This window comes from Vicugna pacos, chromosome 11 (genome assembly GCF_048564905.1).
Source record: "Vicugna pacos chromosome 11, VicPac4, whole genome shotgun sequence".
NCBI classification, from domain to species: domain Eukaryota; kingdom Metazoa; phylum Chordata; class Mammalia; order Artiodactyla; family Camelidae; genus Vicugna; species Vicugna pacos.
In genome coordinates, this window is record NC_132997.1 from 85889797 (window position 1) to 85915332 (window position 25536).

Genomic DNA, 25536 nt, shown 5'->3' on the forward strand with positions numbered 1-25536 from the left:
TAAAATGACCATACTACCCAAGGCAATTCACAGACTCAATGCAATCCCTATCAAGTTACCAAGGCACTTTCCACAGAACTAGAACAGAAAAATTTTATATTTGTATGGAAACATAAAAGATCCCAAATAGCCAAAACAATGTTGAGAAAGAAGAATGGAGCTGGAGAAATCACACTCCCTGACTTTAGACTATATCACAAAGCTGGAGTAATCAAATCTGTATGGTACTGGCAGAAAAACAGACACATAGATCAACAGAACAGGATACAATATCTAGAAATAAACCCATGCATTTATGGTCAATTAATCTATGACAAAGGAGGCAAGAATATACAATGGATTAAAGACAGTCTCTTCAACAAGTGGTGCTGGGAAAACTGAACAGTTACATGTAAATGAATGAAATTAGAACATTCTCTAACACTATATGCAAAAATAAACTCAAAACAGATTAAAGACTTAAATGTAAGACTGGATACTATAAAACTCCTAGAGGAAAACATAGGCAGAACACTTTGACATAAATCTCAGCAGTATTTTTTGGATCCGTCACCTAGAGTAATGGAAACAAAAGCAAAAATAAACAAATGGGACCTAATTAGACATGAAAGCTTTTGCACAGTAAAGGAAACTATGAACAAAATGAAAAGACAAAATGGTAAAAAAAATTTGCAAATGATGCAACTGACAAGGGATTAATTTCCAAAATATACAAATAGTTTATACAGCTCAATATCAAAAAAACAAACAAACCAATCAAAAAATGGGCAGAAGACCTAAACAGACATTTCTCCAAAGATATCGAGATGTCCAACAGACACATGAAAAGATGCTCAACATCACTAATTATTAGAGAAATACAAATCAAAATTACAATGAGGTATCATCTCACACCAGTCAGAATGACCATCATCAAAAAAATCTACAAATCATAAATGCAGGAGAGGGTGTGAAGAGAGAACCCTTCTACATTGTTAGTGGGAATGTAATTTGGTGCAGCTACTTTGCAAAACAATATGGAGTTTCCTTGAAATTAACTAAAAATAGAGTTACCATACGATCCAGCAATCCCACTCCTGGGCATATATTTGGAAAAGATAAAAACTCTAATTTGAAAAGATACATGAATCCCAGTGCCCATAGCAGCACTATTTACAGTAGCTAAGACAAGAAAGCAACCTAAATGTCCACTGAGAGATGAATGAATAAAGATGTAGTATGTATATATGTGTGTGTGTGTGTGTGTGTATACACACAATGTGTATATGTGTGTGTGTGTATATATATATATATACACACACACACATATACAATGGAATATTAGTCATAAAAAGAGAATGAAATAATGCCATTGCAGCAACATGGACTGAGAAATTATCATATTAAGTGAAGTCAGACGGAGAAAGACAAATATCATATATCACTTATATATGGAATCTAAAAACAATGATACAAATGAACTTATTTACAAAACAGAAATTAACAGACATAGGAAACAAACTTATGGTTACCAAAAGAGGAAGTGGGGGAGGGATAAATTAGGAATTTGTGATTAATAGATATATACTACTATATATAAAATACATAAACAACAAGGACCTACTGTAGAGCACAGGGAACTGTATTCAATAACCTGTAATGGAAAATAATCTGAAATATTCTTATATATATATGTATACATATCTATAGAGATATATAACTTAATCACTTTGATATACACCCGAAACACCGTAAATCAATCATACTTCAATTAAAGAAAAAGTCTCCTAGAATCCTGTGATCTCAATATGCCATTAATTGGGTATTTATTTGAGGCAAACATGTATGTCTTAAGACTCATGATGAAAGATGCTGATTTTCACAAGGTAGTAGAGCAGTTGCTCCACGAAGTAAGGCAACCCTTTTTAGTCAGCAAAAAGAAAGATGCTTTGAGTAAAAACTATGCTTTATACAGAACATTCACTGATCTTTATTTGATTTGACAAAATCTTCATTATTAAAAGACGGGTAATAAAATCTGAGCTTATACTGGATCTGACAAATTAAGTCCTATAGTATCTAGATTATTACATAAGAAATTTCGACCGAGGGGGAAAGAGGAATAAAAGCATCACATGCAGATGCTCCTGGCAAAGGGGGAACTATATCTGCAAGTGAGGTCCATTGTGTGCAGCGCACAAAAGAATCCTAGAGGAAATACAATAGATTTACTTGGGTCAAGTGTTTTTCCTTCGGGGAGAGGGAGGTGGCATAGAGGCGTAGGAATTCAAAGGCATGTGCAGAATGGCTTCTCCATTTCAAAATGGTAATAAAAATATTTAGATCATGGCACTAGGGCACCTTTGAGGAAAAGAACACCTTAACCAGAGTAGACTCATTGCATAATTCTTTAGGAATATGTACAGGTTTCAAGTAATGGAGCAGACCTAGAGTGATGTTTCTTGTAACAGTGGCTATCTATTTTTCTTCTCGCCCTCTGGGGCTTGATCGGTTTCCACATCGCAGGGACACTTTTCCACACAGTTCCTAGGGAACCATCCTCTTATTCTTGAAACACCTGAGGGAGAAAATGAAGTTGATACAAAGGTCAGATATAGCATAATGACAATTACTGAGACCCCTAAGTCCTATTGCTTCCAACTAACACGCTTTTAGTTAGACCTTACTTTTTCCCTTCTTATCGTCTTTCATAAGCACAGTTTGAGATTAAAAATAAATGAAATAAAAGAAAATTAAAAAAATATGTAAATATGGTCCTAACAAGCTAGAAAACAGATATTTCCCAGATTCCATTATCTGGGAAAGGAATGCGTGTGGCTCAGGGAGCCGCTGAGGCCTTGCGGGAACTTCACATACATGTGTGTGCCTGTGAAGGGGTGTGGCACACTGTCACACTTCACCTGCTCCAAGCAACCATCTATCTCCCTGCAGCCTTCGAGAATTTCCTTTTTAGACTTTTTCTAATGTGTGCATTTCCACATCAAGCTTGCCTAACCTGTCCCATGGGTTAATTTATGATTAACCCAGTGTTTTCAAAAGAGCATACTGGGTTAATCTTTACTTTAAAAGGAACAACAATTAAAACTAATGTAAATGAATTTTAAAAAAGGCACAGAAAGTTTCAGTTCATTCGTTTTTATGATAACTTAACAGGACGACTCATTCAATGGGGGCGGGGGCGCACAGCACAACAGCCTTGTCATAGGCCCAAGAGTCTTGGCTCCACCTGCATTTACTGTGGCCTCGGGCAAGCTGCTCAGCCGCACTGCATTTCAGTTCCCTTATCAATAAAACATCAGTGACAGCACCTAACTCAGAGGGCTCGTGGGGACTTTAACACAAGTGAAGCATTTCTACAAGTGCCTGTCACAATGGGATACGATGTCAGCTACCATTACAAAGACCCGGTAAACACAAGTGCTGTGCAGAAATCATACAGGGAGCTTCTTTTTGGTGCTTAATGATGTGCCTTCCTATTTGTTTCCCCTAAAGCATGTGATGTGTGATTGTTTATAAAAGTTATTCCTATAAAATTTGCAGTTATTGCTAACAGTCTTATCCTTGAAACACCCCTTCCACTTCATTACCTTCTATAATGGAATCATCAAGAATTTTATCTCCATACAACCAGTATCTGAAACATTTAAAAGATTAAAATTAATTTTTTTTAAAGGCTAGATGCTAATTTCATCAATAAAGGAGAAATTCAGTACTTTTCGTCACTTACCGTAACCCTCTGGTGGCTAAAATGAACTCCCCTTTCTGTAGCCTTATCCGAGGCTCTTCAGTGCAGGGGCTCGTGAAGAAGGTTTTGATTCCTTTATTCAGAGGACAGCAGGCACCACTATAATCTTCTACCACTTTATACCGAACCTGTCATCAGTGAGCAGAAGGACAATTCGACATTAATCCATACCTGAGGTTTTTTTTAAGTTTGAATGTAAATTGCTAAAGGTAGATCCAAAATATCAGACTACAAGTCTTTCCCTCCCTGTTCTCTGTCCACCCAGTTCCCTCATGGAAGGTAATAATTGATGCTTCTAGTTCTCAGGCTTTTCATAGCCTTCATTTCAAGCACGTGGCTAAAAATGAAATTCTACAAGTAGTGCTGATCAACAGAACTTTCTGTAGTGATAGAAGTGTTCTATATTTGTGGTATCCAGTGTGGTGGCCCCTAGACACATGTAGCTCCTAAATATTTTTAATGTGGCCAGTGCAACCAAGGAACTGAAATTTTAATTTTGTTTAAATTAATTTAAACTCACATAGCCACATGTAGCTAGTGGCCACTGTATTGTACAGCATTAATTGTGAGGACAGGTTTCATAATAAGGAACTATATTGACGATAATTTCCTTTTGACAGTATAAACTGACTGAATTTCCTCGAAACTGCCAGTCCAAACTATTTAAATGAAAACAAAAGTAATGTGCATCATATATCAACAAATGTATTAAGAAATATTATTTAATAAAAGCCTACAGTTGGCTTTTACTCAAAGGCAATTTTAAAAGCTACAGAGTAGAGCCTGACAAAAGAAAAAAAGAAATAAGTATCATTGCAAAAGAATTACTTACACTTCTGACTCTTTTATCTGCTTTTTGCTTCAACTGTTCTATCTGTTTGGAAGATATAAAAAGAAAAAACGAAGTCTCTCATCTCAATGTTGAAAAACAGGCTTTCCTGATTTACTCCATCTGAGTGACATGACAAACGCCCAATTTTCCAACATTTCAAACTGCTGACAGTTTAAAGGCTGCTTCTTCTTTTGTTTTTTTTTAAGCATGGAAAGAAGGCTCTATGACTAAGAACAGGCTTGAAGTGGGGCTTTCTTCTCAGCGTTCCCTCTCCAGTACCTTCATCTGTGTACGTTCACAGAGCACACCCTGTGGCCCAGGGATCAAGAGGGATGTGCTCTCTGCCCTCAAGGGGCTTCCAGGTTAGTCCTCAAAGTGAACACGATGCAGAGACTCAGTGATTCTTTAGCAACATGGCAGACAGACTGCAAAATTCATTAACAATGAGTCTCGATCAAAAGCCATCATTTCAACTCACTTTTCTTCACTTATTCACATTAAATGGTACTACACTGGATATCGTAGGGAAATAATCTCTATCTAGAATCTTGTCAAGTTAAGCTATAAGAATTAAGTGAAAATGAGACCGTATGTGCTACTACACAGTAGCATGTGACTAAGTGCCAAGTCCGGAACAATCTGGAGCAGGGAGGTTAGACTTTATGGAAGAGGTGGGACTAGGAGTGGTCTGAAAAATTTCCAACAGAGGGGAGGTCATATGAGAGAAAAAAACAGCGTGGGAATAGTTAGGCGTCAGGAATATATGAGGAATTCGCTGAGTAGACCAGGCTGATTGGAAAGGAGGATTCCTGTTAGGAAACAGGTGAAAGGTAGTTTTCAGCCAGATTTTATATAATTAACTTAAGGAATCAGGGCTTTATCTCACAGGTATGGGGAGAAAAGGAGAGATTTAAATAAATGGAGAAACATGAGATAAAGAGTGCTTTTGAATTATTAACTTAGATTCATTTTGCCATACTGAAAAAATTCTTATTCCCTATTTTACTGTAAAATAAGTAGAGTTAAGAAGAACTTAAGCAGAAGAAGATAAGGCAAAAAGGAAAGACTATTTGAACAAAAATACTCACTGTTAAGCTGTACTGGTGACAGCCCTCTCTTACTGGCCACTCCAGTCCGTCTCCTTCAGGAACCCCGGACCACGTAAATACCTGTTTAAAGTTCTTCCATCTACTTCCCATATCATACGGAAAAACAAAGACGTCATCCAGCTGATAATATTGAATTCGATCTTTAGCCTGTGGGTAACAAAGATGTAAGATGACAGATGCCTCTGCTTTCAATGGCTTTTAGTCACATACCACTGAGAACATTTCTTCCTCAAATCTGTATCATTCCCCAAAACACTTCCTCCTTGTAACATTAGGGTACACAGAAGAAATGAACACGTTTATCACAATATAGGAAGAACCTGACACACAGTACCAACCTTGTATGAGATCATCCTGAAAATGTCTGATGGGCTTACTCAGTGAATAAGCCTATTACGACTGAATTTAAGCATTCAAAAACGCTTACTAAAAGAGTTAGCAACTTTCTTCCATGTATTAAAAATTATCAAAAACTCAAATGTTCTTGTTTGTTGAGCAGAAAAGAATCCAGGTGTAAAGAAGGGATATTGATAAACAGATTTAAGAGAAAGCAAGGGTCTATCCAGGGTGGGAAGAACTGTCTGGTGGGGTACACTAGGATGCCTTGTTGTACTTGGGTGGCAGCAACCCTGTGGGAACGGCGGGAAAGATCTAATAGGGGAGTTATCATTCTATTAAATTATCTTTTTTTTTTTAAAGCCAGCAGGTATGTGCAGATCTTTCAGTTTTATATACCATTACTGTGTCTATATACTTATTTACATAAGCATTTACATGTACCTTTTATGCATATATATATATATATATACACACAAATGTTCAGGTTTCATAAATTATATTCTAGGCATTTAAATTGTTAGCTTTCACTTAAGGGGATAAACTGGCCTAGAATTTCTTAGGTTCCACTGACACCTAGTGGTAATAGAGATACATTACTTATTCCTACAATAAGTGTACAAACTCAGCTGATTATTTGTTACATAAATTTTAGTGTCTGGTAATTTTGATACGTTTTTGTAACTTCATACAATCATTTATTTGATTTTCACTCAGCAACAGAGTGCCAGTTTTAAAATAACTTCTAGATTTAGCATGGTACTATAAAGAGCCTTGGTCATTAGCTAAAAAAACACAGTTCATCTAATGTCACTATATTATGCTCACTAAAAATGATACGTTGAAATAGTTTATTATCAGAGGATAGTAGTTTAGGGAGAAATTTCTTGCAGTTATTTATAAAGTGATATTGATGTTAATTAAAAGAACTGTCAAGCTGTAACATGACAACATGGAAATTCCTCCCATGTAGTAAAGGGTACTTTCTTTTCCCTTTTTATAAACAAAAGCTTCAGAGTCTTCAGAATGAATGAAGAGTCTCAGAGAAGAGAGATCTAGAATATTAAGAAGGAGAAAGTGCTAAGGATGAGAGAAGCTTACAAAAAAATGACTAAGGCATGCTCTCTGCCTCAGAGAAGCACTCAGTGAAGGTAGGGGATTCCACCAATGCTGTGTGTGAGATGTGTGTTAGATGTGTCTTTATCCAGTCTAGGGAGAGTCAAGGAAGGTTCCCTGGAGGAAATGACAACTAAACTAAGTCTTGAGGGACGAGAAATAAGGAAAAAAAAAGAGGAGGAAAGAATGTCCTAGGCAGAGGGAACAACATATGGAAGATACAGGCACGTAAGATGTGCAAACTACTTGGTATCAGCTGGTACCCAGTGTGAGAAGGGGTAGGTGGGGTGGGAAATACAGCTGGAGAAACAGGAAAGGTCTTATTATGCGTGAGCTTAGGGGCCTGGACTTAAACCTGTATATCAGGGGCTCTCAAAACATGCTTTGCACATCTCTTGAGGCCCCAAGACCTTTTCTTGGGGTTCAACAGTCAAACAACTTTCATAATAATACTAAGCTGTCATCTGCCTTGTTCGCTGTGCTGACATTTGCAGCGGTGGTAAAACTGCTGGCACCTGGAGCAGGAATCAAGACTGGCACCAAGCTGTGTGAGTAGCTGTTATCTCCTTCCCCGCTACATACGCATAGCTCAAAACCAACAAAAAGCCCAGTTTTACACAACAATATCCTTGATGAAGCAATAAAAACTATTTTTATGAAATCTCAACCCTCAAGTAGATGTCCTTTTAATATTCTGTGTGACAGAACGGGAAGTGTATGTAAAACAGGCTGAAGTGCTTATCTCAAGGAAAACACTTGCTTGACCTGTGAGCTAACAAAAGCTGTGTGGCCAACTTTTTTCATGTAATGCTATTTTTACTTGAAAGAATGAGTAATGTAGCAGACAAACCAAGGTTATTCAGACTTCAGTATTTCACGGACATTGTCTCAAAAAAGAACAGAATCAGGCTGTTACCTCATGTAAACAACTGTGTGTTTGTTGCCAGTGGAAAAAATAAGGCTTTCAAGTGAAAATCAGAATTTTGAAAAATCTGTATATACCATGATAAACTTGACAGCTTTTCAATATTTAAAGATTTCCCCCATGAAACTGGTAGAGATATGAATGAATGTGGCTTTTAGATATTATACAATGAAATGTGTCAACATTTGAAAAATCTGCACAATCCTGTAAACCAATTTTCCAAATGACCAATGCCTGATGCTCTGTGTGGGTAAAAGATCCTTTCAAAGAGCAAAACAAACTGGATTTAAAAATAAAAGAATACAAAAAGTTTACTGACGTAGTTTCAGATCTCACATGCAACTAACCTCTCAAGAATGATCACGTGTCAAGTTTTAATGTAGTATCAAAGAACATCCATTATTACCTAAAAGGCACATTAAAATACTCCACCCTTTTCTCCCTACTTATCTGAGGCTGAATTTTCTTCATATACTTCAATCAAAGCGACATATCTCAACAGACTGAATGCAGAAGTAGATGTGAGCATCCAACTGTCTTCTGTTAAGTCAGATATTAAAGAGATTTGTAAAAAGATGAAATTATGCCACTCATCATATTTTTTACTCTGGAAATTTTAATCATTTTTCCCAAAAAATATGCTATTTTTATTAACATATAACAAGTTTATTACTGTTATTTTTAAATGAAATAATAAATGTTCAAAAATGTTCTCAGAAAATATGGCAAATATCAATAGATGCACATTAACAAAAGCTCTTTAGTGTCCTTAAAAATTTTTGAGAATGTAAAAGGTCTTGAGACCAAAAAGTCTGAGAAGTGCTGCTGTAAATTAAAGCTCACACACTGGCTGCCAGGGGCTAAATATGTCCTATAGGTGGGTTTTATTCAGCCCACAAAGGTTTTTTGTTTGTTTTTAATTTGAATTGCTTGCCAATGTTTAAAAACAGAAAGAAGGTATCACAGAAATTCAGATCTCTGACTTCTCTTGAGAAAAAAAAAATTAGGACTCAAAATACTGGGTGAGAATTTCCCTGCGGCGACAGCAATCAGCCCCAAATGCCGGGCAGCTGAGGCACACAGGCTGGCTCCACTCATCGAGTCGCCTGCCTCTGCCTGGCCCCTTGTGCACTTGGGTTTACAAGCCCTGCTATGGCAATGGTGAGGCTGTGACAGGTGTTAAGTAGGGAGCGGGGTAGTCAGAGGGACTTCCTACACCTGAATCACAGTGGACAGTGGGAAGTACGCATTGGGGGTTGTGAGGTTTGTGACAAGCTAAATGTTTTAAGTCCTATCTGATGTCTAAAGCACGAAGAAAAACTTGGTGGCACCTTGGTAGGACAGGAGTTCCTTTCTCAATGGGCTGTCTGAGAGAGTACAGCCAGATGGCTTAACATGTGGCTCAAGCCTCTCTAGCAACTCAGAGTAAGTGAGAAGCATACTTCTGTGGGAAGCTGTATTACACTAGGAAGAAATCAAATGTTTCCTGGAATGATCATGTATATTGCATGCAAATGGCTTACGGAAGCCATCAGGTAGCCAAGCTTTCACTTTTGGGCATTTATTAGTTAATTGGGTCTGTTAGTTAATCAGTACTTTATTGACATTGAAGAAACAATTATAAAACTTACCTTCTCTTCAATCCACGATTCAATAGAAGTTTTGTTTCTGAGAATTATTTTCATCTGGAAATTAAATAATAGATAGTAAAATTTTATGTGACTGGTTCATTGAAGATGATCATCTTTACACTAATCCTATGAGACACTTTTTGTTGCTCCATTCCACAGATGAAAATATCAGGATAATAAAGATTAAGTAACACAGTGTGTGGTCCACCTGACTCTGAAGTTCTTCTTTGTAACCACTGCACAACACTTTCATATAACTGATCACATCGATCCACAATTAAATCTGAATCTACTGTTTAAACAAATAAAAATGCACGTTTTAAGCAGTTTCTTCTGAAGGTTTTCAGAGTATTAATTAAACACTGATATAATCTATTTAATCAATATTTAAATGTATGCTGCTATTAAAATATTTTATCACTATTTTAAATTAATCTTAAATGTATGAGTAATCTATTTACTCAAGTAACGACTCATTTCAGTCAACCTAGATATTCTGCTTGCCTTAGAAACTGAAAATGTTCAGTCAGTTTCATTTTTTGATTTTTCTAGATATGACAGTCCATTTAGGTAGGTTTTTACACTGCAGGATTTTAGTTTATTTTTAATGTGATTCATAATTATAGGCATTGGGGAAAATTTTTCAAAAAAATTGATCCCAGGCTAGTAGAAAACTTGAAGTATAACCAAAACCTGCTTATTTTAAAACCAAGAGTTCAAAAGGGGTTGGGTGATGCATTAGGGCCGTCTAGCCCAGCATTCCTAATTCCACAGTTGTTCTGCAATTCCGTAAAGTTCGGCTGTGCCTTCACAGAGGCAGTGTGACACAGTAACAACAGCCCTGGACTAGGAGTCCTTCTCACATTCCAAGGATCTAGCATGATACCTGGACCGAGTGGGCCTTGAACGAATGAATAAATAAATCTATGATATGATCCTCTGTTCGTTAGCTCTTCACTACTAAATGTGAGTTCCCCAATGGCAGGAACATCTTCACCTTCATTATTGTGGCCTCAGAAATCAGCAGAGTGATTCACTACAGAGTAGACATTAAACAGCACCTAAAATCATAGGGTTGTTATGGAGATTAAATGAGTGAAGTCCCTACAAGAGTGTCTTGCATCTAAGTGCTCAATAAACGTTAGCTGTTATAATTTTGATTAAATATATGCTATTATAACACTAATAATTATGTTTACTGAATAGATGAATGGGTGATCTTGAATATGTCACTTAACCTGTCTGTGACTCAATTACTCATCTGTAAGGAAGGGAAAATAATACTCCTCTTCCACCTCTTTTGGGGTTGATGTAAAGATCAAGAGAGGCTGTAAATGTGAGAAGAGGTTCCTAAGTATAAAGTTCTATGTAACTCTTAACTTACTATTTTAAAAATTAGATCAATTCTGACAAAGTCATTCCAAAAGTTATCTGACTAGTAGATTAAATTTAATCACCCAGATAGAATAAGTGACCACAATTTCCATTTCATATTGCATACTTAAATGCAGCCTTTATCTCTTTCCCATTACAAGCAGCCCCAATAACTTGACAGCTTTTAGCTAGAGGTAATGGAGGAACCTACCTGGATGAAGAACAACATCCCAACAGCTATGGTTGTTCCTAAAGCTAATCCCAAGGCAAACAAGGTGGCAGCAAATGCAGCTAATCCAAATGGAATAATCGGAAGAGGATCTCTCCGGGCTGCACTCATATCAATCTTTACCGTGTTCCACCCAAAGGAGAGCTATAAACAGCAACAGAAACACACACTCAGAATAGTTGTCGTCAACAGCCAGACCCTACTGTACCACTTACAACAACCTGATTAGAAAGATCAGCAAATATGGCCAAAGCAAATATGGCTGTTTCTAATTAATACTGTGGCTTGACCTCATACTGATACCATCCTGATAGGCACGATGTCATTCTTGGGTAGTCTCAAATGTTTTTGTTTGTTTTTTATTGTTTCCTCACAAAGCATTAGGCAGACCACACAAACACTGCTATGCAGGAACGACAGTGGACACCAGTCTAAACTGTAACTGTGTCTCCCAACTTCTCCTTGCATTTCTATATTCACAGTAATCTTCCACACCAACAAATATAGCCTAGGACTCAGTGGTATCTTCCCTCATGCTCTACAACCAGAGGTTTAAAAACTAGCAAAGTGCAGGCCAAATACAGCCTGCTGATGTGTACCGCCTGGCCTGCAAAATGTTTTAAAATATTCGGAGTTAGGTGCCAACATTTAGAAATGAAGTGTTTCAGAAATCAGGAGATTTCACATAGAAAATCCAGATTTTCAGATTTTTCTTGAAAAAACTGGAAGATCTGGCACCACCAGGCTGGATTCCCCAACATCAAAAACTGGCTGAAGTCAAATACAGGTTGTCCCCTGTGTGAAGGACATGTGTTCTCTGGTTTGCCAGGGTCCCATCAGGCCTCTGTCCCTCATATACCCTCCAGGCCTCGATAGGGACCTGAATTAGTGACCACCAAACTTTCTCTCTCAGGACTAACTGCCCCAATCAAGTCAACCAGTTGCAGGATATTTTAGGACATGTGACTGGAACATGAGCCACATTCCAGGCACCAGAATTAGTAATGAAAAAGAACTACAACTTGCCACAGGAATCGGATGGAAACAGAAAGCACTAGTATTGCCTTTTTTTCTTGCTCTTCTCTTCTTGTCTCTACTATTCTTACTACAGATACCAAGTTTGAAGTCCAATAAGTGACACAGATAGTACTAAAATAATTATTAACTTCAACTAGAGCAGATAAAGCAAGTTTCCAGAAAAAAAATCATCTTTCCTGGTCTTAAAAACTGTTTAAATGCTTTTTTAAAAAGGAGTCCTTCCAGAGGTAAAGTTCTGTTTCCTCACCCAAATTGTAGAAAGCGTATTTCCAAAAGGAAATTCTTTAAAAATCTTGGTAACTACTATTTAATTTGGCATGACTTCATAACAAACATTCTCACTTACCCGATTATAAAGCTGTGTGTACATCGTCATAACAAAAATGAAGGCAGCATGAATACAACCCAGCGGTGCTAAAAGGAGAAACAGTGTGAAGGAAGCATGATTTTGGTAACCACAGCAGTTGTTGATCCAGGGACAGTGATGGTCCATCTTCATCACACATCTACAAGAAAAACTCACATAAAACATGAGGTAGGAAAATCCTGTCTACTTTCAATAACTCTGGTCTTCAAAAGACTAAGCAAACAGGAATCTAGCATGTCCATGCATGAGTCACAGAGGCACGACACTTCATGGAACAGAAAGAAAAATCTTTATGAGTTTTTAAACAGCTCTGAACAGTGACTTCTTTTAAATGTTAAACATGACAAGAAAGGGCAGGCTTTGTAACAGCTTCCGAGGGGAAGATGTCTGCTACAAGTGAACTTGTTTAAAGAAGGAGGCCCACTGAGAGGTTCATTATGAAGAGATGAGCGTGCTTCCTGGTTCTCTAGCTCTGACAGGTGGTGTCTGACGTGTGATATGACAGAGCCTGAATACAATCATGAATCTCCACTGGGGTTGATGGAGCCTAGCGCACGCTTGTAACTTGCTTCCTGTTCTCATCCTTTAGACGGGGCGTCTCGGAGCTAAGCAAGCTGACTCCGGAACACGAGATGTGGTACAATAAGCCATGTCTTACTGTGCTGCCTTTCCTTGAAGTTTTGAGATGAAAATTTTCCTGCCTCAAACTAAACTTCATTTACCGTCAATGGCTTCCCTAAATCTCAACGTTCTCATCATAAACTTCCTATTTCTCAGAGGATATAAATGTTCACTAAAAAAAGGTTCTAGATTAATTCATATATTTTTTTTACAGACTCCGTTTTCTTCCAATTAAGTTTTCTTTATTAAAACTGATAACAGGCACCTGGATTTACTTACTAGATTTGTATAAAGTACAAATGTTAGTCAACTAAATGATGGAAAAACAGGTCTCCTTTACAATTTAGACTCAGAACAATTCTAAAGCTCAAGATGACAGTCAACAAGCACTGGGGTCTGAAAACAATCTGAGGGTATAACTTCTTACCCTACTCTTGGCAGGGCAAGAAGCAAAGTAAATCTGCACTTTTCTAGAAAAACCTCTTCACTAAAAACAAAAAAGAATGGGACTTATTTACTATTGGAATTGACAATTTAAGAGTAAAATGAAGATTAGGGACACTTAAGTATTTTGACAACTTTGTAAAATACCCACCTTGCAGAAAATAAAACTAGGATTGATGCAGCAGAAAGAATAACAACAAAAGACCAGCAATCAAACTGATCAATCCCCAGTAAACAGCAAAGTCAGACAGTACCTGTTACACTTTCTGCAGTGATGTGACCGTGGTGCCTTGTACGCTTGGCAGACTTTACAATACTGGAGGTACACGCTATCCTGAGAATTTTCCTTGGCAGCAAAATAGAAACAAAATGTAAACTTCTGGGTAATTGGAAAAGTGATGCTGCTGTTACCAAAAATTCATTATTTAAAAAGATTTTAGCTCAAATAAAAGGGCTAGAAATCCAAGCGTCTGTCCGTTCCCTATCCCCCATAAAAGAAAAGCAATCCATAGGAAAGTACTTATTCATAAGGCTTGACTTGTTATTAGTAGGCTGTCCATTGTTCTGAACACTTTATGATTAAATCAGCCATTTCTAGAGTTTTTCTCAGTTATTAAAGGGATGTTAATATACTACATGAAAAAAGATCCTAGAGCCAAACCACACTGTGGAATTGAGGTATATGATATGCAGTGTTTCCTAGAAACTTATGACCATGTACTCATCACCACCCCTCCATTTATTTTTTTCCAACGCAGAAGTATTCAATGAAATTGTTTTGGGAAATACTAACTGAGATCATACTTTCAAACCAGTATGAAATAAATTCTTTGAGCTTTAAATGATCAAGTGATTAGAATAATATGCTTAGGCTCTACTAACGTGTTTGATATTACTGATTAGCAGATAAGGCAAAAACTAAATATATGATTATCATTACAGTTCATCATCTTAAGGAATCTTTCTTACCGGTTTCCACCCCAGAGGGACGAAGCCAGGACCAACAAACATGGCATTGAAGTAATTATAAAGAATCATGACAGTCCAATTTATCAACATGATGAAATTCACGCTTCCTCCAGTGGTATGTAAGGGCCAGTACCACAACACGGAGTCAATCATGGCCATGGTAGAACATATTGCTATAACACCAAGGGCTATAATGGGACCCCAGTGACAAAGTCTCTTTAATTCTTGGAGATTTTCAAACTTGATAACTGAGCAGAATGTACCCATTTTGGTGAGGAAGAACGCCTTCCTGTTTTTAAAGAACTACAGATTTCCTTTTTCTGTGCACACATTTCCATGTGCCACAAGTCCATGTGTGTTCCTTAATTGTCATGCCTTTACGCTCTGGGATGTTAACGCAGATTAAGCCATTTTCACTGTTACACACTCAAAGCTCTTTATCTTATCTGGGAGAATCCAGTATCTTGATTTGAAACCCAATCTAAAGAAAGCAAAATGAGAAAGTTCAGTAAGACATTATATACTATATTTGTTAAATCCAACAATCACCTGAACAAAAGCAGCTCATAAGTACATTACTATGGAATGAGTATCTCGCCAAATGTCAAAAAGAACTATTTTCATCTTAGCCAAACTAGGGTTCAAGTTTGAATGGCTTGTAAACTGGATATGTGATTCTAAAATAGCTGTTTATATACTTTGTTTCCAACTTGTCAGAGGACTGTGACTAAGCAATTGTTTAGTGAATGGTTGGAGGGAACAAAGACTTTTAAAGCTGGGAAGTAGGGTCTAAGGGTTGATCTAATCTAGCTTCCTTCTTCATAGAAAAGAAAAAGGCTTGGAGATGACAGGTGATTAAATCACGGTGACAAGTAACAGCTGTACTCAGAACAGAACCCAAGTCACCAAACTCCCTTTACAGAGTTCTAATCTGCCTCTTACTCAGTCTCTAATTAAATCAAATATGGTCCAGACATGGTCCACACCATTTGCCTGTGATTGCCCCCAACCACTAACGTAAGGGTCCATTTTGGCCAAAGGTAAAGAAGCAGGAAGGTGAAATCAAAGAAACTGTAAGGGGAGGAAGGGAGTGGAGGGGAGAGAGAAGTGTGTGTGAAATCATCACTGGAGGCGTATATGAGAATGAATATGAATGACAGTATTTGAGAAAAAAATAAGAAGTGCCTCCTGGAGCCAGGGACAGGGAAGGCAGGACGGCGAGCGCCAGGAAGATCGGTAGAAGAGCATTTCAGACTGGCCTGGAGTAAGTCCAAGGAAGAAGGTCTGAGAGATAGGGTAACAGAGACTTCCACGCAACAGATGCCGCTGCTTTGTGCCTCAGTTTCCCGCCCGCGTCATGGAGCAGAGCGCTTAGAAATCCTCCCTCCGGGGAGGAAGATCTTGGTAAACGTGGTTGGTCTCAACATTTTGGAGATTCTGGCTTCCCTGAGCGAAGACCGCCAAAATCATGGTTACGTCCCCTGCTTTGCGTCCCACCTCGGTCTGGTCCTCAGTGCCCGCTCCTCGGCCATCGCATTTCCGGGGCGGCCCGGGCTCACCCGGAGCAATTTCCCTCCTGCTCGGATAACTCCGTCACGGGTACCCCGGCCTAGTGCAAGTGAAAAGCAAATACTGCGTGCTAGAGGCTGGAATACAGGACCAGCCACGACCCTCCTGCCTCTCCGCCAGCGCCCTCGCCGCTGCTCTCCCGCTCAGGCTCTGTGCGCAGTCTCTGCGACAGCCACTTCCGGGAGGTTCGTCGCATCAGACTTCCCTCGGGAAGCAAGCGCCTCTGACTTCTAGCTTGGGGAGCCGGAGCTGCTTTCCAAAACGTGGAAAGGTAGAAAAATGTTTTCTGTGCTCTCTGAGAACCCGCATATTTTCTTTGGCTTTGGGGGTTACTAATTGAAGTACTTTTCCTCAGCGAATTTCTTAATGTTGAACCCTAAGTGGAAAATAAAAAGCTCGCCCAGTGCAACTTCCGGGGGACCAAGATTGCGACGAACAACCAGGAAGCGGCTTGGTTGGGAGCTGTCCCGGGTTCTCCGCTCTGCTCTGGAGGGAGATTCCTGGCGTGTTCACGCAGAGTTTTCCCGCCCCGCGTGACCCCTGCTACGACCTAGGCTCCGGCCCGGGCCGGCCACTCCGGAGCTGCCATGTCGTCCGACTTCGAAGGCTACGAGCAGGACTTCGCGGTGCTCACTGCAGAGATCACCAACAGGATTGCGAGGGTCCCCCGACTCCCGCCCGGTGAGAGCCCTGCTGGGGCTGGACGGGGGTTGGGGGCAGGGGGGCGGAGAGTGGGGAGCCTCCGGCACCGAGCGGTGGAACGCCGCCTGAATAAGTGTCTCTGAGGCGCGAGCTTGGAGTGAGGTGACGTTGGGGCCTCTCCAAGGGATGGAGCTTGAGGTTGTTTGAGGGTAAGGGGAAAATCCAAGGTGGGTTGTGGAGGGCAGTGTAAAGAGCCTTTAGAGTCTCAGCCATCTGGGCTCTGATCTGGATTGCATCGCCTTGTTACTTGTGTAACATTGGGACTATTTCCCTGAGTCTTAGTTTTGGTTGGGGTTTGTTTGTAAAATACAGATATGTGAGAGTATTCAAAGAGAATGAATGAACGTACCGGGGTCATGGGTCTGCATTTTGCAGCAACGTGGTTTTGTTAGTAATGAAGTTATTATTTATAGGCCGCAAAACAGAGTTAAGATTCATGGTGCCTGGATTCAAGTCCTAACTCTGCCACTTAGAAGTTGTGGTATTTAGACAAGTTTTTAAACTTCTCTCAACTTTCCGTCTTGGTAAAATGGGGACAATTGAATTCTCTCATAGGGTTGTTGTGAAAATTAAATGATTTAACATATGTAAAGCCCTTTCTTGATATTAGCTGCTGTTATCTTTAGTATTTTTTATACCCTTAACCCCATTTTTTATTTCTCATCCTTCTTGGGAGTCTGTAACCCAGTGTTGTGTAAAACTTGGTGGAGAATAACTTTTCTCACTTTTAAAATTTCACAACTCTTATCCAGAAGAGTTTTTGTGTGTTTTTGTGTTTTAGCACAATTTATTTTCAGTGCTGGTTGTCAGCTATGTGAAGGTGGGAGCTATGTTTGAGTCCCTTGGCATTTACTTAGAAGGGACTCAGGAAAATGTTTAAGTGAATAAAGAACATAACTATGATATCTTGTGATTTTTGTCTGTAGGACATTGTTTTAGGATTTCTCTCTAAATACAGATCTGAGTATTTAGTTGCAGATAAGATTGTTACTTTTGGGCCTAGTTTTGTTAGGGAAATTGAACCATCTAGACTTGACCCAACCTTAGCTCTGTGGTATGAAGTGTAGGAAAAGGAGTGCTGATTGATCTGTGAACTGGTGGGCAATTTGATTTTCCCACTTTGTTAGTCAACCCTTGATGCCAGCAATAATTTCTACAGGACCTATCCTATTTATCATTCCTCTTCCCTTTCCCTGCCTCCTCCCCTAAATTTATGTGTTTATATAAATAATTTTCTCCCTTTATTTCTTTGTTTTTCTTCTCCTCACCTATTTTCTACTAAATAGGGGTTTTTGCTTGAAGCCAGGATCTCAGAACTGACACCCCACTCATCTCCTGAAGTCCCAGTTAGTTCTGAAGGAGGTGTATGATGTCTTAAAGAGGTTTATGAGTCCGAGTGAGGGAACAACAGGAGATAACCAAGGTAGCGTATACCCCCGAGCTCTGCTGCCGCGGAGGGTTTTTTTTTGGCAAAAGTGGCTGATGGCCTCATCACTTCATGATACATCACCTCGCCTCTTCTCTTCAGTTCTGCTTTTGTCCACTGCCCAAGATCATGTTGATTTTTGTTGTCATTGTTGGAAAATGTTTCCTTTGACTTCAGTCCCAGAACCTAAAAATATTAGGACTTGTGGTTTCAGTGGGATTTTTTGCTCATTTTAAATTGTAATAGTTTTAGCAGTAGAAACATTTTTTTTGTTTGGGCTAATAGCTTTTATATTGGGAAGCTGTTTTATAAAGTAACAAAGTCATTCCTGGGGGCAAAGTTGTAACAGCCAGTCCCAAGAAAACAGATTTGTTACAATTGATTTTTTTTCTTACCTTTATATTTTAATATAACCATTCTTACCACATAGAAGGAAACCTCTGAATTATGTACCTTAAAAATAAAGGCCTTGACTCTCTTTAGCCATAGTATAATATAAAGCCCAAACACAGCAGCTACATTAGAAATTGAAAGGAGATTGTATAGCTGACACTGGAAAAATGCTTACTGACTTGAATAATTAAATGCTAGTAATTCTTAAAAATGCTGTGATTTCCCTCTTAATAATTACTTTTACTTACTTCATAATCTATTTCTAATTGACAAATAGAAAAAGATGAAAAATATATCTATGTAGTTATGAATTTTAGATGTATATCTGTGGGTTAACAGATATTAATATGTACAATCATGGGAAAAACAGTATATTTAAAAGTAATTATAATATCTTTCTCTGGGCATCATTGGTGGTTGACCTAGAATTTACTTGAGTTAAGAAGGTTGAAAATTGGAGCACAATTTTCAGTCAAGGCAGATTATTCCCCCCAATTTTTACTTATTTAAATTACAGTAGTGGGCAGGATTGATTGCAATTAACTTCACTTTCTAAAGTGCATGTACAATGTATTAAAGTGTTACTTCCAAAGAGAATAGAAAAGATTGAATATTTTTAAACTTTATTTTAAAAAAGAAATTTGACTACTCTGTGACAAACAATAAAAAAACTTTGCTCTTAGACTAAAGTGTTTGAATTTTAACCAATTTTAGTCATTGGACTTATGAGATAGATCAGCCCCTTCTTGAGTAATATTTTTATGGCATTGTATTTGAAATTTGATTTTAATGGTTAGTATTCTGTGGTAGTCAGGAAAATGAAAGTGTGGAAACCGTAACTAATACTAATTATGAAGTTCCTTTTCCTCTAATGCTGAATCCAAAATAGGGGGACAGTTTACAGGTACAGAGGTTCCATTACATCAGGTAGGATTCCTGAAGGGTCTTAAAATGTTCTTTTGCAATTAGTTGCTTAGCTCACGATTCACAGAGAGTTAAGTGGTCTGTTGTGAAACCTATTCTTCTGTAGCTATTGTAAGAACTACCAAGAAAGGCTTTATGGCAAATTGGTAACGATTCATCCATGGCATCAGATCTGTTTAGAATCCCAGCTCTGCTACTTGCTAGCTGTGCAGTCTTGGGCAAAATGCTTGGCCTCTCTAAGTCTGCCTCCTCGACCTGGACAACTGGGGGTAGTTAATAGTTTCAACCTTACAGTGTTATAAGATTCAAATGAACTAAAGCATGTAATACACTAGCACAATTTTTTTTTTTCCCCAGAGAAAGTGCCTGGGATAAGTTAGCCACTAGTAATGTTATTGCTGCTGGTGAAGACAACAGCTGGTAGGGCTAGTCAGGACCCAGCTTTTCAGACTTGGTGATATGAATTGAACTCTGAAGGAATCTTGGGCCTCAATTTTTGCTTCCTTTCCATGCAAGACTAGAGTTGGATGAATCTCTCTTGCTGAACACAGGGAGGTGAGTGATTAGGGACTTTGGGATATGAACTTTGAATTAGGCCTTGAACTCAGGAAATCAAGGATGGAGTCAGGGAGAGAAGTGGAATTGGTGGGACAAGATGGGTGTCCTTCCTGGAAGGAAATGTTCCAGTCTAGCTGATTGGTTATGCCAAGCCCTGGAGACTTTTGGAGACCATCTAGACATAGCTAGGTATAGAAGCTGTAACATTGTTACATGATTCTCTCTTGCCTTTGTAAGATGGTTGTAGTAAGAGAATTCAGAAAAGTCTGCTGTTATTTATGTATACTGTAATTCATAAATAAACTACAGTATATGTGGCTTTGGAGCTGTAATGTTGATATGTAGCTATTGATCACTTGAAATGTGGCTGTTGCCACATAGTGAAATGACAATGTTTTGAATATATTGGGTTAAATATCATTAAAACAAACAAACAAAAATTAAAATTCCACCTTTTTTTTTTTTTTTACTTTTTAAAATGTGGCTACTAGAAAATTTAAAACTACATGATGTGACTTGCATGCACTGCATCTCTGTTGTTCTGTAAAGTTAGTTGAAGAGATGGTTCCAGTCCTAATCAGGAACTCGGGTGCAGAGTGAGTTGGAGTGGGTAGTACTTGAGTTGGGTATATATACACATACATGCCCACACTCTAATTTCAGCAGAACCTCCTTTTCAACAGTTTAGTTAACCGAAGTAATGGCTTCACTGATTTCTTTAAAATAGACTTTTAGTTTTAGGGCAGGTGTAGATTTATAGAAAAATCACAAAGATAATGCAGAGAATCCTTTATATAGTCCATGCTCGGTTTCCTTTATTGTTAACATCCTCTGTTAATATGATACATTTATTGCAGCCAGTGAACCCATATTGGTAATTATTATTAACTCAAGTCCTTATTCAGACTTCCTTAGTTTTTTTTTTTGTTGTTGTTGTTGTTGTTTTGTTTTGTTTTGTTTTACCTAGTGTCCTTCTACTATTCTAGGATCCAATCCAGGATACTACAAAACATTTAGTAGTCATGCCTCCTTGGGCTTCTCTTACTTGTGATGGTTCTCAGCTCTTTCCTGATTTCTGATGACTTTACAGTTTAGAGGAATACAATTTAGAGATGTTTTCATAGAATGTTCCTCAGTTGGGATTTGCCTGATGTTTTTCTCATCATCAGACTGGGGTTATAGGTTTTTGAAAGGAAGACCACAGATGGAAAGCACCATTTCCATCATATCATATCAAAAGTACACACTTAAGATAACTTATCACTCCTGATGTTAACTTTGATCACCTGGCTGAGGTAGTATTTGTAATATTCTCCACTGTAAAGTTAGCATTTCCACCCTTTTCTGTAGTTTGGAAGGAAATCATATGGCTAGCCCACACTTAAGGAGGAGGGGGTCATGCTCCACCTCCTTGAAGGCTTAGTATCTATGTAAATTATTTGGAATTTATTTATTTGGAATTCTATACAGGAAAGATTTGTCTGTTCTCCACCTATTTATTTAGTCACATATCCATGAACTCATAATAGTTAATACTTTGTGCTGTATTCCAATACTACTTTATTTTGTTGCTCAGATTATTCCAGCTTTGACCATTAGAAGCCCTTTCAGTTGGCTTGTGTCCTTTTGATATACCCCCATCATTGTGCATTGTTTTTTTTTTTCTCCTTTTTTAGCACTTTCTTACTTTTTGATATTAAAAGATACTCCAGGATCGTCTTGTATTTTCCTACAGCAGTGCAAGGAGTCCTGTTTTCTTACATTGAAAAATGGTGTTAGAAACCAAGATCTGGATACTTGATGTGCTCATTGCTACTGTGGTATTGTTGGCTCTGGGTCCTTTCAGCTGACAGCAAGGAAAAACATGTGTGTATACTAACTTGTGTTTACATACATTGATAAAAATTTGTACATGAAACTATATTTATAGTAAGCTAAACATGAGTTTGTGTTGACATCTCCAACTCTAGTCCTTTATCACCCAGGTCATTCTAGAATGGCTTTGTTACATTACTTTTATAAAGGGAAACTTGCTATTCTGAGTGGGAAGGTTTAGTCCAAGACTGAATGCAAGATTGTCTTACTTCATATTCTGCTCTATTACAAAAATACACTGTGGTTCTACTATAATTTGTGGAGAGTTTAGATGGATTGACATGTGCCAGAAGCAAATAAATTTGGGGTCATATACTAAATTTTTAATCTGGCCACATATAGGCTTTTTCAAATAGGGAGGATCAAGTTGGATTTTAATTCTAAGTGTGCATTTTTCTTTGGGAGAAATACTTAGAGTACACACAAAACACCTTATGTGACAGCTACCCACCTAGTTTGGGAGGATCAAAGGGAAGGGGTTGAGTTTATCAGAACCTGATTATTATTCTAGAAAAACAATAACTTCTACTAAAAGATTCCCTACCAAGTGTTAACTGTCCTTCTGAAGAGTTAGTTATCTGCTAGGTGTTGTACCCATTCAAGTTTTGTGACTTTTCTAGTCTGTTGTATTAGTCAGATGGTAATAATTGGGTTCCGTGTTACAGAAACCTAACTTTAAATAAAAAGAAATGTGTTGGCTTAAGAAACCAAACCATGATAAAGTCAAGCAAAACCTATTCCAGAGTTATCTGGAACAAGAAACTAATGAAATCTATTTAATCTTTCTATCAGCTTTGCTTCTTTCTAAATGTAGGCTTCATTCTTAACCACTACAAACTGGCTTGCTCCCTGTAGCTAGAACAATGGATGCCAACAGCTTCTGGACTCATGTTCTCGTAAGTCTACCAAGAGAGAGGAAGAGCCTTTCCTGTTACTCCAGGACTTCGGTCTGCTTGGATCTTATACCCACTCCATCCCCACGCCCAGGCCAGTGTAGCCAGAGGGACTGAGCTACTAGTGTTCATCCAGCTAGGAAGAGAAGCCCAGCCTTTGGCAAGTCACTGTGACCAGAACTACCAAACCCAAGTTCATGTACCTGACACATAGTGAAGCCAAAAAATACCGAAATGTCAGAGTTTGGAGCTGAGAAATGTTTACTGCTGGGCTGAGCAAGGAGAACAGATGGCTCATGCCCCCCAAACCCCGAATTCCCCTAGGGGTTTCCCAGCTGAGGGAGGGGCATCCCAGGGTATGTGATCAGCTGTGCACAATTCTGACTGGTTGATGGTGATCAGTCCTTAGGCACCAGGAGGTCTGGAGGCTGCATGCTCATGATCATCAAGTAGTTAGTTTCTTCCATTTGGTGGTGGTTTTTAGCATCTGAAAAACTCATAAAGTATGCATGAGATACTATTATCTGGGTACTTCAGAGAGGAGCTACAGCAGAGGATATGGGGAGGGCTCTGTCGCAGGAAGGCTCCATAGGGTCCTGCTCCAGTGACATTTCACCCTTGTCTTTGATACTCCTCAATCGTGAGGTGAACAGGTATTGGACAAGAAGGGGAATGATATTTTGGACAGAGAGGTTAATCATAAACTTGGCAGAGGAACTCAGTTTCAATCTCCAATCATGTGTCATCCGTCCCTAGATTTTTCAGGGAATAGGGTGATGACTGCTCTGGCTACTTCCTGCTGAAATGGGGCCTAGATCTAGGGAATGGACACTGAATTGGAAATACTCCCAAGTTCCAAGTCCTGGATCTAAGACTTGTATGATGAAGAACTCATTCCCTGAGGAATTCAGGAGAATAAGCCTGAAAATCAGTCTGGACCTGGCACTTTGAGGGAGACTGGTAGCCAGGTAGCCAGTTGTCCAATTTTATCTGAGTAGGTTTTAACTTTCGATGTATCTATATATATGTACATACACACACACACACACACACATACATACATACATACATACATACATACAAATAAAGTGTTACTGGCTACTATGCATGTCTCTTTCTGCTAACATCTGATCTAAAGCAACTTTATTGTCTAAAAACTTAACGGTTACTAGAGGAAACCTTGAGATCATAAGGTTGCAGCTGCCATCTGCCAGCAGACACTGCTTTGAGAATGGCTGGTGGTGTTCTGAGTATGACACAGCTCAGAAAATTAGTTCTCAACAGTATAGGAACCTATCTGAAATCATGTCCATAAGGGCCACCTAGTTTTACCTTGGATGTCTGAACCACAGTTACTTCATTTTGACTTTCAAATGCGTTCCCCTCCTCAAGGCCAAAGCAGATGTACAGTGCATGTCCAAAAGGCCATAAAACTGGCCAGTTTGATCAGTAAAGTTTAAGTCAAAGCATGCACAAGCTAGAATGACTTCCCCATTTCCCCTTTTGATTACAAATCTTTCAGTAGAAAGCATTGATGATCAAAATATCTGTACCTTATTTTTTTTCTCATCTAGAAATAACCAACTCTAAGACCAAATCACTTTATCTTACCTTAACAAAGTGTAATTACATTCCGCATACCTTTTTTTCTCATGCAAAACATATATCCTACTTTCCTACTCTATACTGAAGTGTTTCCCCCATTATTTTTAGTAGCTTCAATTACATATTTAAATTAGAATCATCAATTCTTAGAAATCTTAATTTCTAGTGAATGTTTCAGTAGCTTATCTTACTTGGGAATGACTTAAGCTGTTCAACTATTCAATAACATCTATCATTTAACCCAAGTTAGCACAACTCTAAAATTTCAAGTTACCAAGTATCTAGAGAGATCATTTTTAAGTAGACATGCCTAAAATGTAATTATTTCTAAGTCGTTCACCCAAAGTTTTAATCTCATTTGCATTTAATTCACTTATAAGAATTTCCTCATACCAAGTTAATTAATTTTTTTCTTTTTGCTGACAAACTCTGCAACAGAAGCAACATGAACTTGACCTTCAGTAAACATAGGTACGATAAAATACATGTCTATATTGATTATACCAACAAGCTTAAGCTATCTTTAATAGCAGATACCAATTCAATGCTGAATACCTCCCAGATCACATGAACCCTAAATGTGTTCTGTTTTTCTTCTTTTATACTTGGAAGTATTTAATTTTTAAGCACTTACTTTTAAGTCAATTCAATAGAGCTCATCTACAAATTTTTTTTAACATAAAGATAGACAGAATCAGAGATCTTGCAGTTTTTCCACTTGATTAAAAACAAAACAAAACAAAAAACCCTTTTTTTCCCTTGAGAGCCCGGATAGGTAGCTACATCTCAAAGGCACAGGAAGAGAAATGCAGATTCCTTCTCTAACTGCTTTTACCAAACCCAACCGTCTTGGCT

General features: G+C 38.4%; 2 protein-coding genes across 8 annotated transcripts in view; one reads left to right on the top strand and one right to left on the bottom strand.

The window, feature by feature from the left end:
- Window positions 1–1940: 1940 nt before the first annotated feature.
- Window positions 1941–16481, bottom strand: ZDHHC6 (zDHHC palmitoyltransferase 6). 2 transcript variants are annotated; one of them, XM_006200201.4, is made up of 11 exons: window positions 16234–16481; window positions 14737–15217; window positions 14022–14113; window positions 12682–12841; window positions 11280–11441; window positions 9695–9748; window positions 5666–5833; window positions 4578–4619; window positions 3728–3873; window positions 3588–3634; window positions 1941–2557 (listed from the first exon to the last, which is right to left on the bottom strand). In XM_006200201.4, exons 2-11 carry the CDS (start codon window positions 15001–15003, stop codon window positions 2454–2456), a joined length of 1242 nt encoding a protein of 413 aa, XP_006200263.1. In that variant the 5' UTR covers window positions 15004–15217; window positions 16234–16481; the 3' UTR covers window positions 1941–2453. The 2 variants fall into 2 exon arrangements, with proteins under 2 accessions (XP_006200263.1, XP_031538477.1); XM_031682617.2 differs by lacking the exon at window positions 16234–16481 and having other exon boundaries at window positions 12682–12749; window positions 14737–14921.
- An 85-nt stretch (window positions 16482–16566) lies between these two features.
- The window catches only part of VTI1A (vesicle transport through interaction with t-SNAREs 1A), a 345054-nt gene continuing 336084 nt past the window's right edge, over window positions 16567–25536 (top strand). For 2 of the 6 annotated variants that reach the window (XM_072971918.1, XM_072971917.1), the window contains exon 1: window positions 16579–16986. In XM_072971918.1, the coding sequence (XP_072828019.1) occupies window positions 16893–16986 (94 nt within the window). In that variant the 5' untranslated portion in view covers window positions 16579–16892. Of the gene's footprint in view, window positions 16987–25536 lie in introns of all 6 variants that reach the window. The other 4 variants (XM_031682624.2, XM_072971919.1, XM_015235944.3 and 1 more) reach the window with 4 other exon arrangements.

What these genes read in the sequence shown, in the direction of transcription:
- ZDHHC6 (XM_006200201.4), bottom strand. Translation starts at nt 15,003, where the DNA reads ATGGGTACATTCTGCTCAGTTATCAAGTTTGAAAATCTCCAAGAATTA. An exon ending in GGATGTTGTTCTTCATCCAG is followed by an intron (nt 9,749 to 11,279) that starts GTAGGTTCCTCC and finishes TTTAATTTCCAG; the next exon opens with ATGAAAATAATTCTCAGAAA. An exon ending in AATCGTGGATTGAAGAGAAG is followed by an intron (nt 5,834 to 9,694) that starts GTAAGTTTTATA and finishes TGTTACCCACAG; the next exon opens with GCTAAAGATCGAATTCAATA.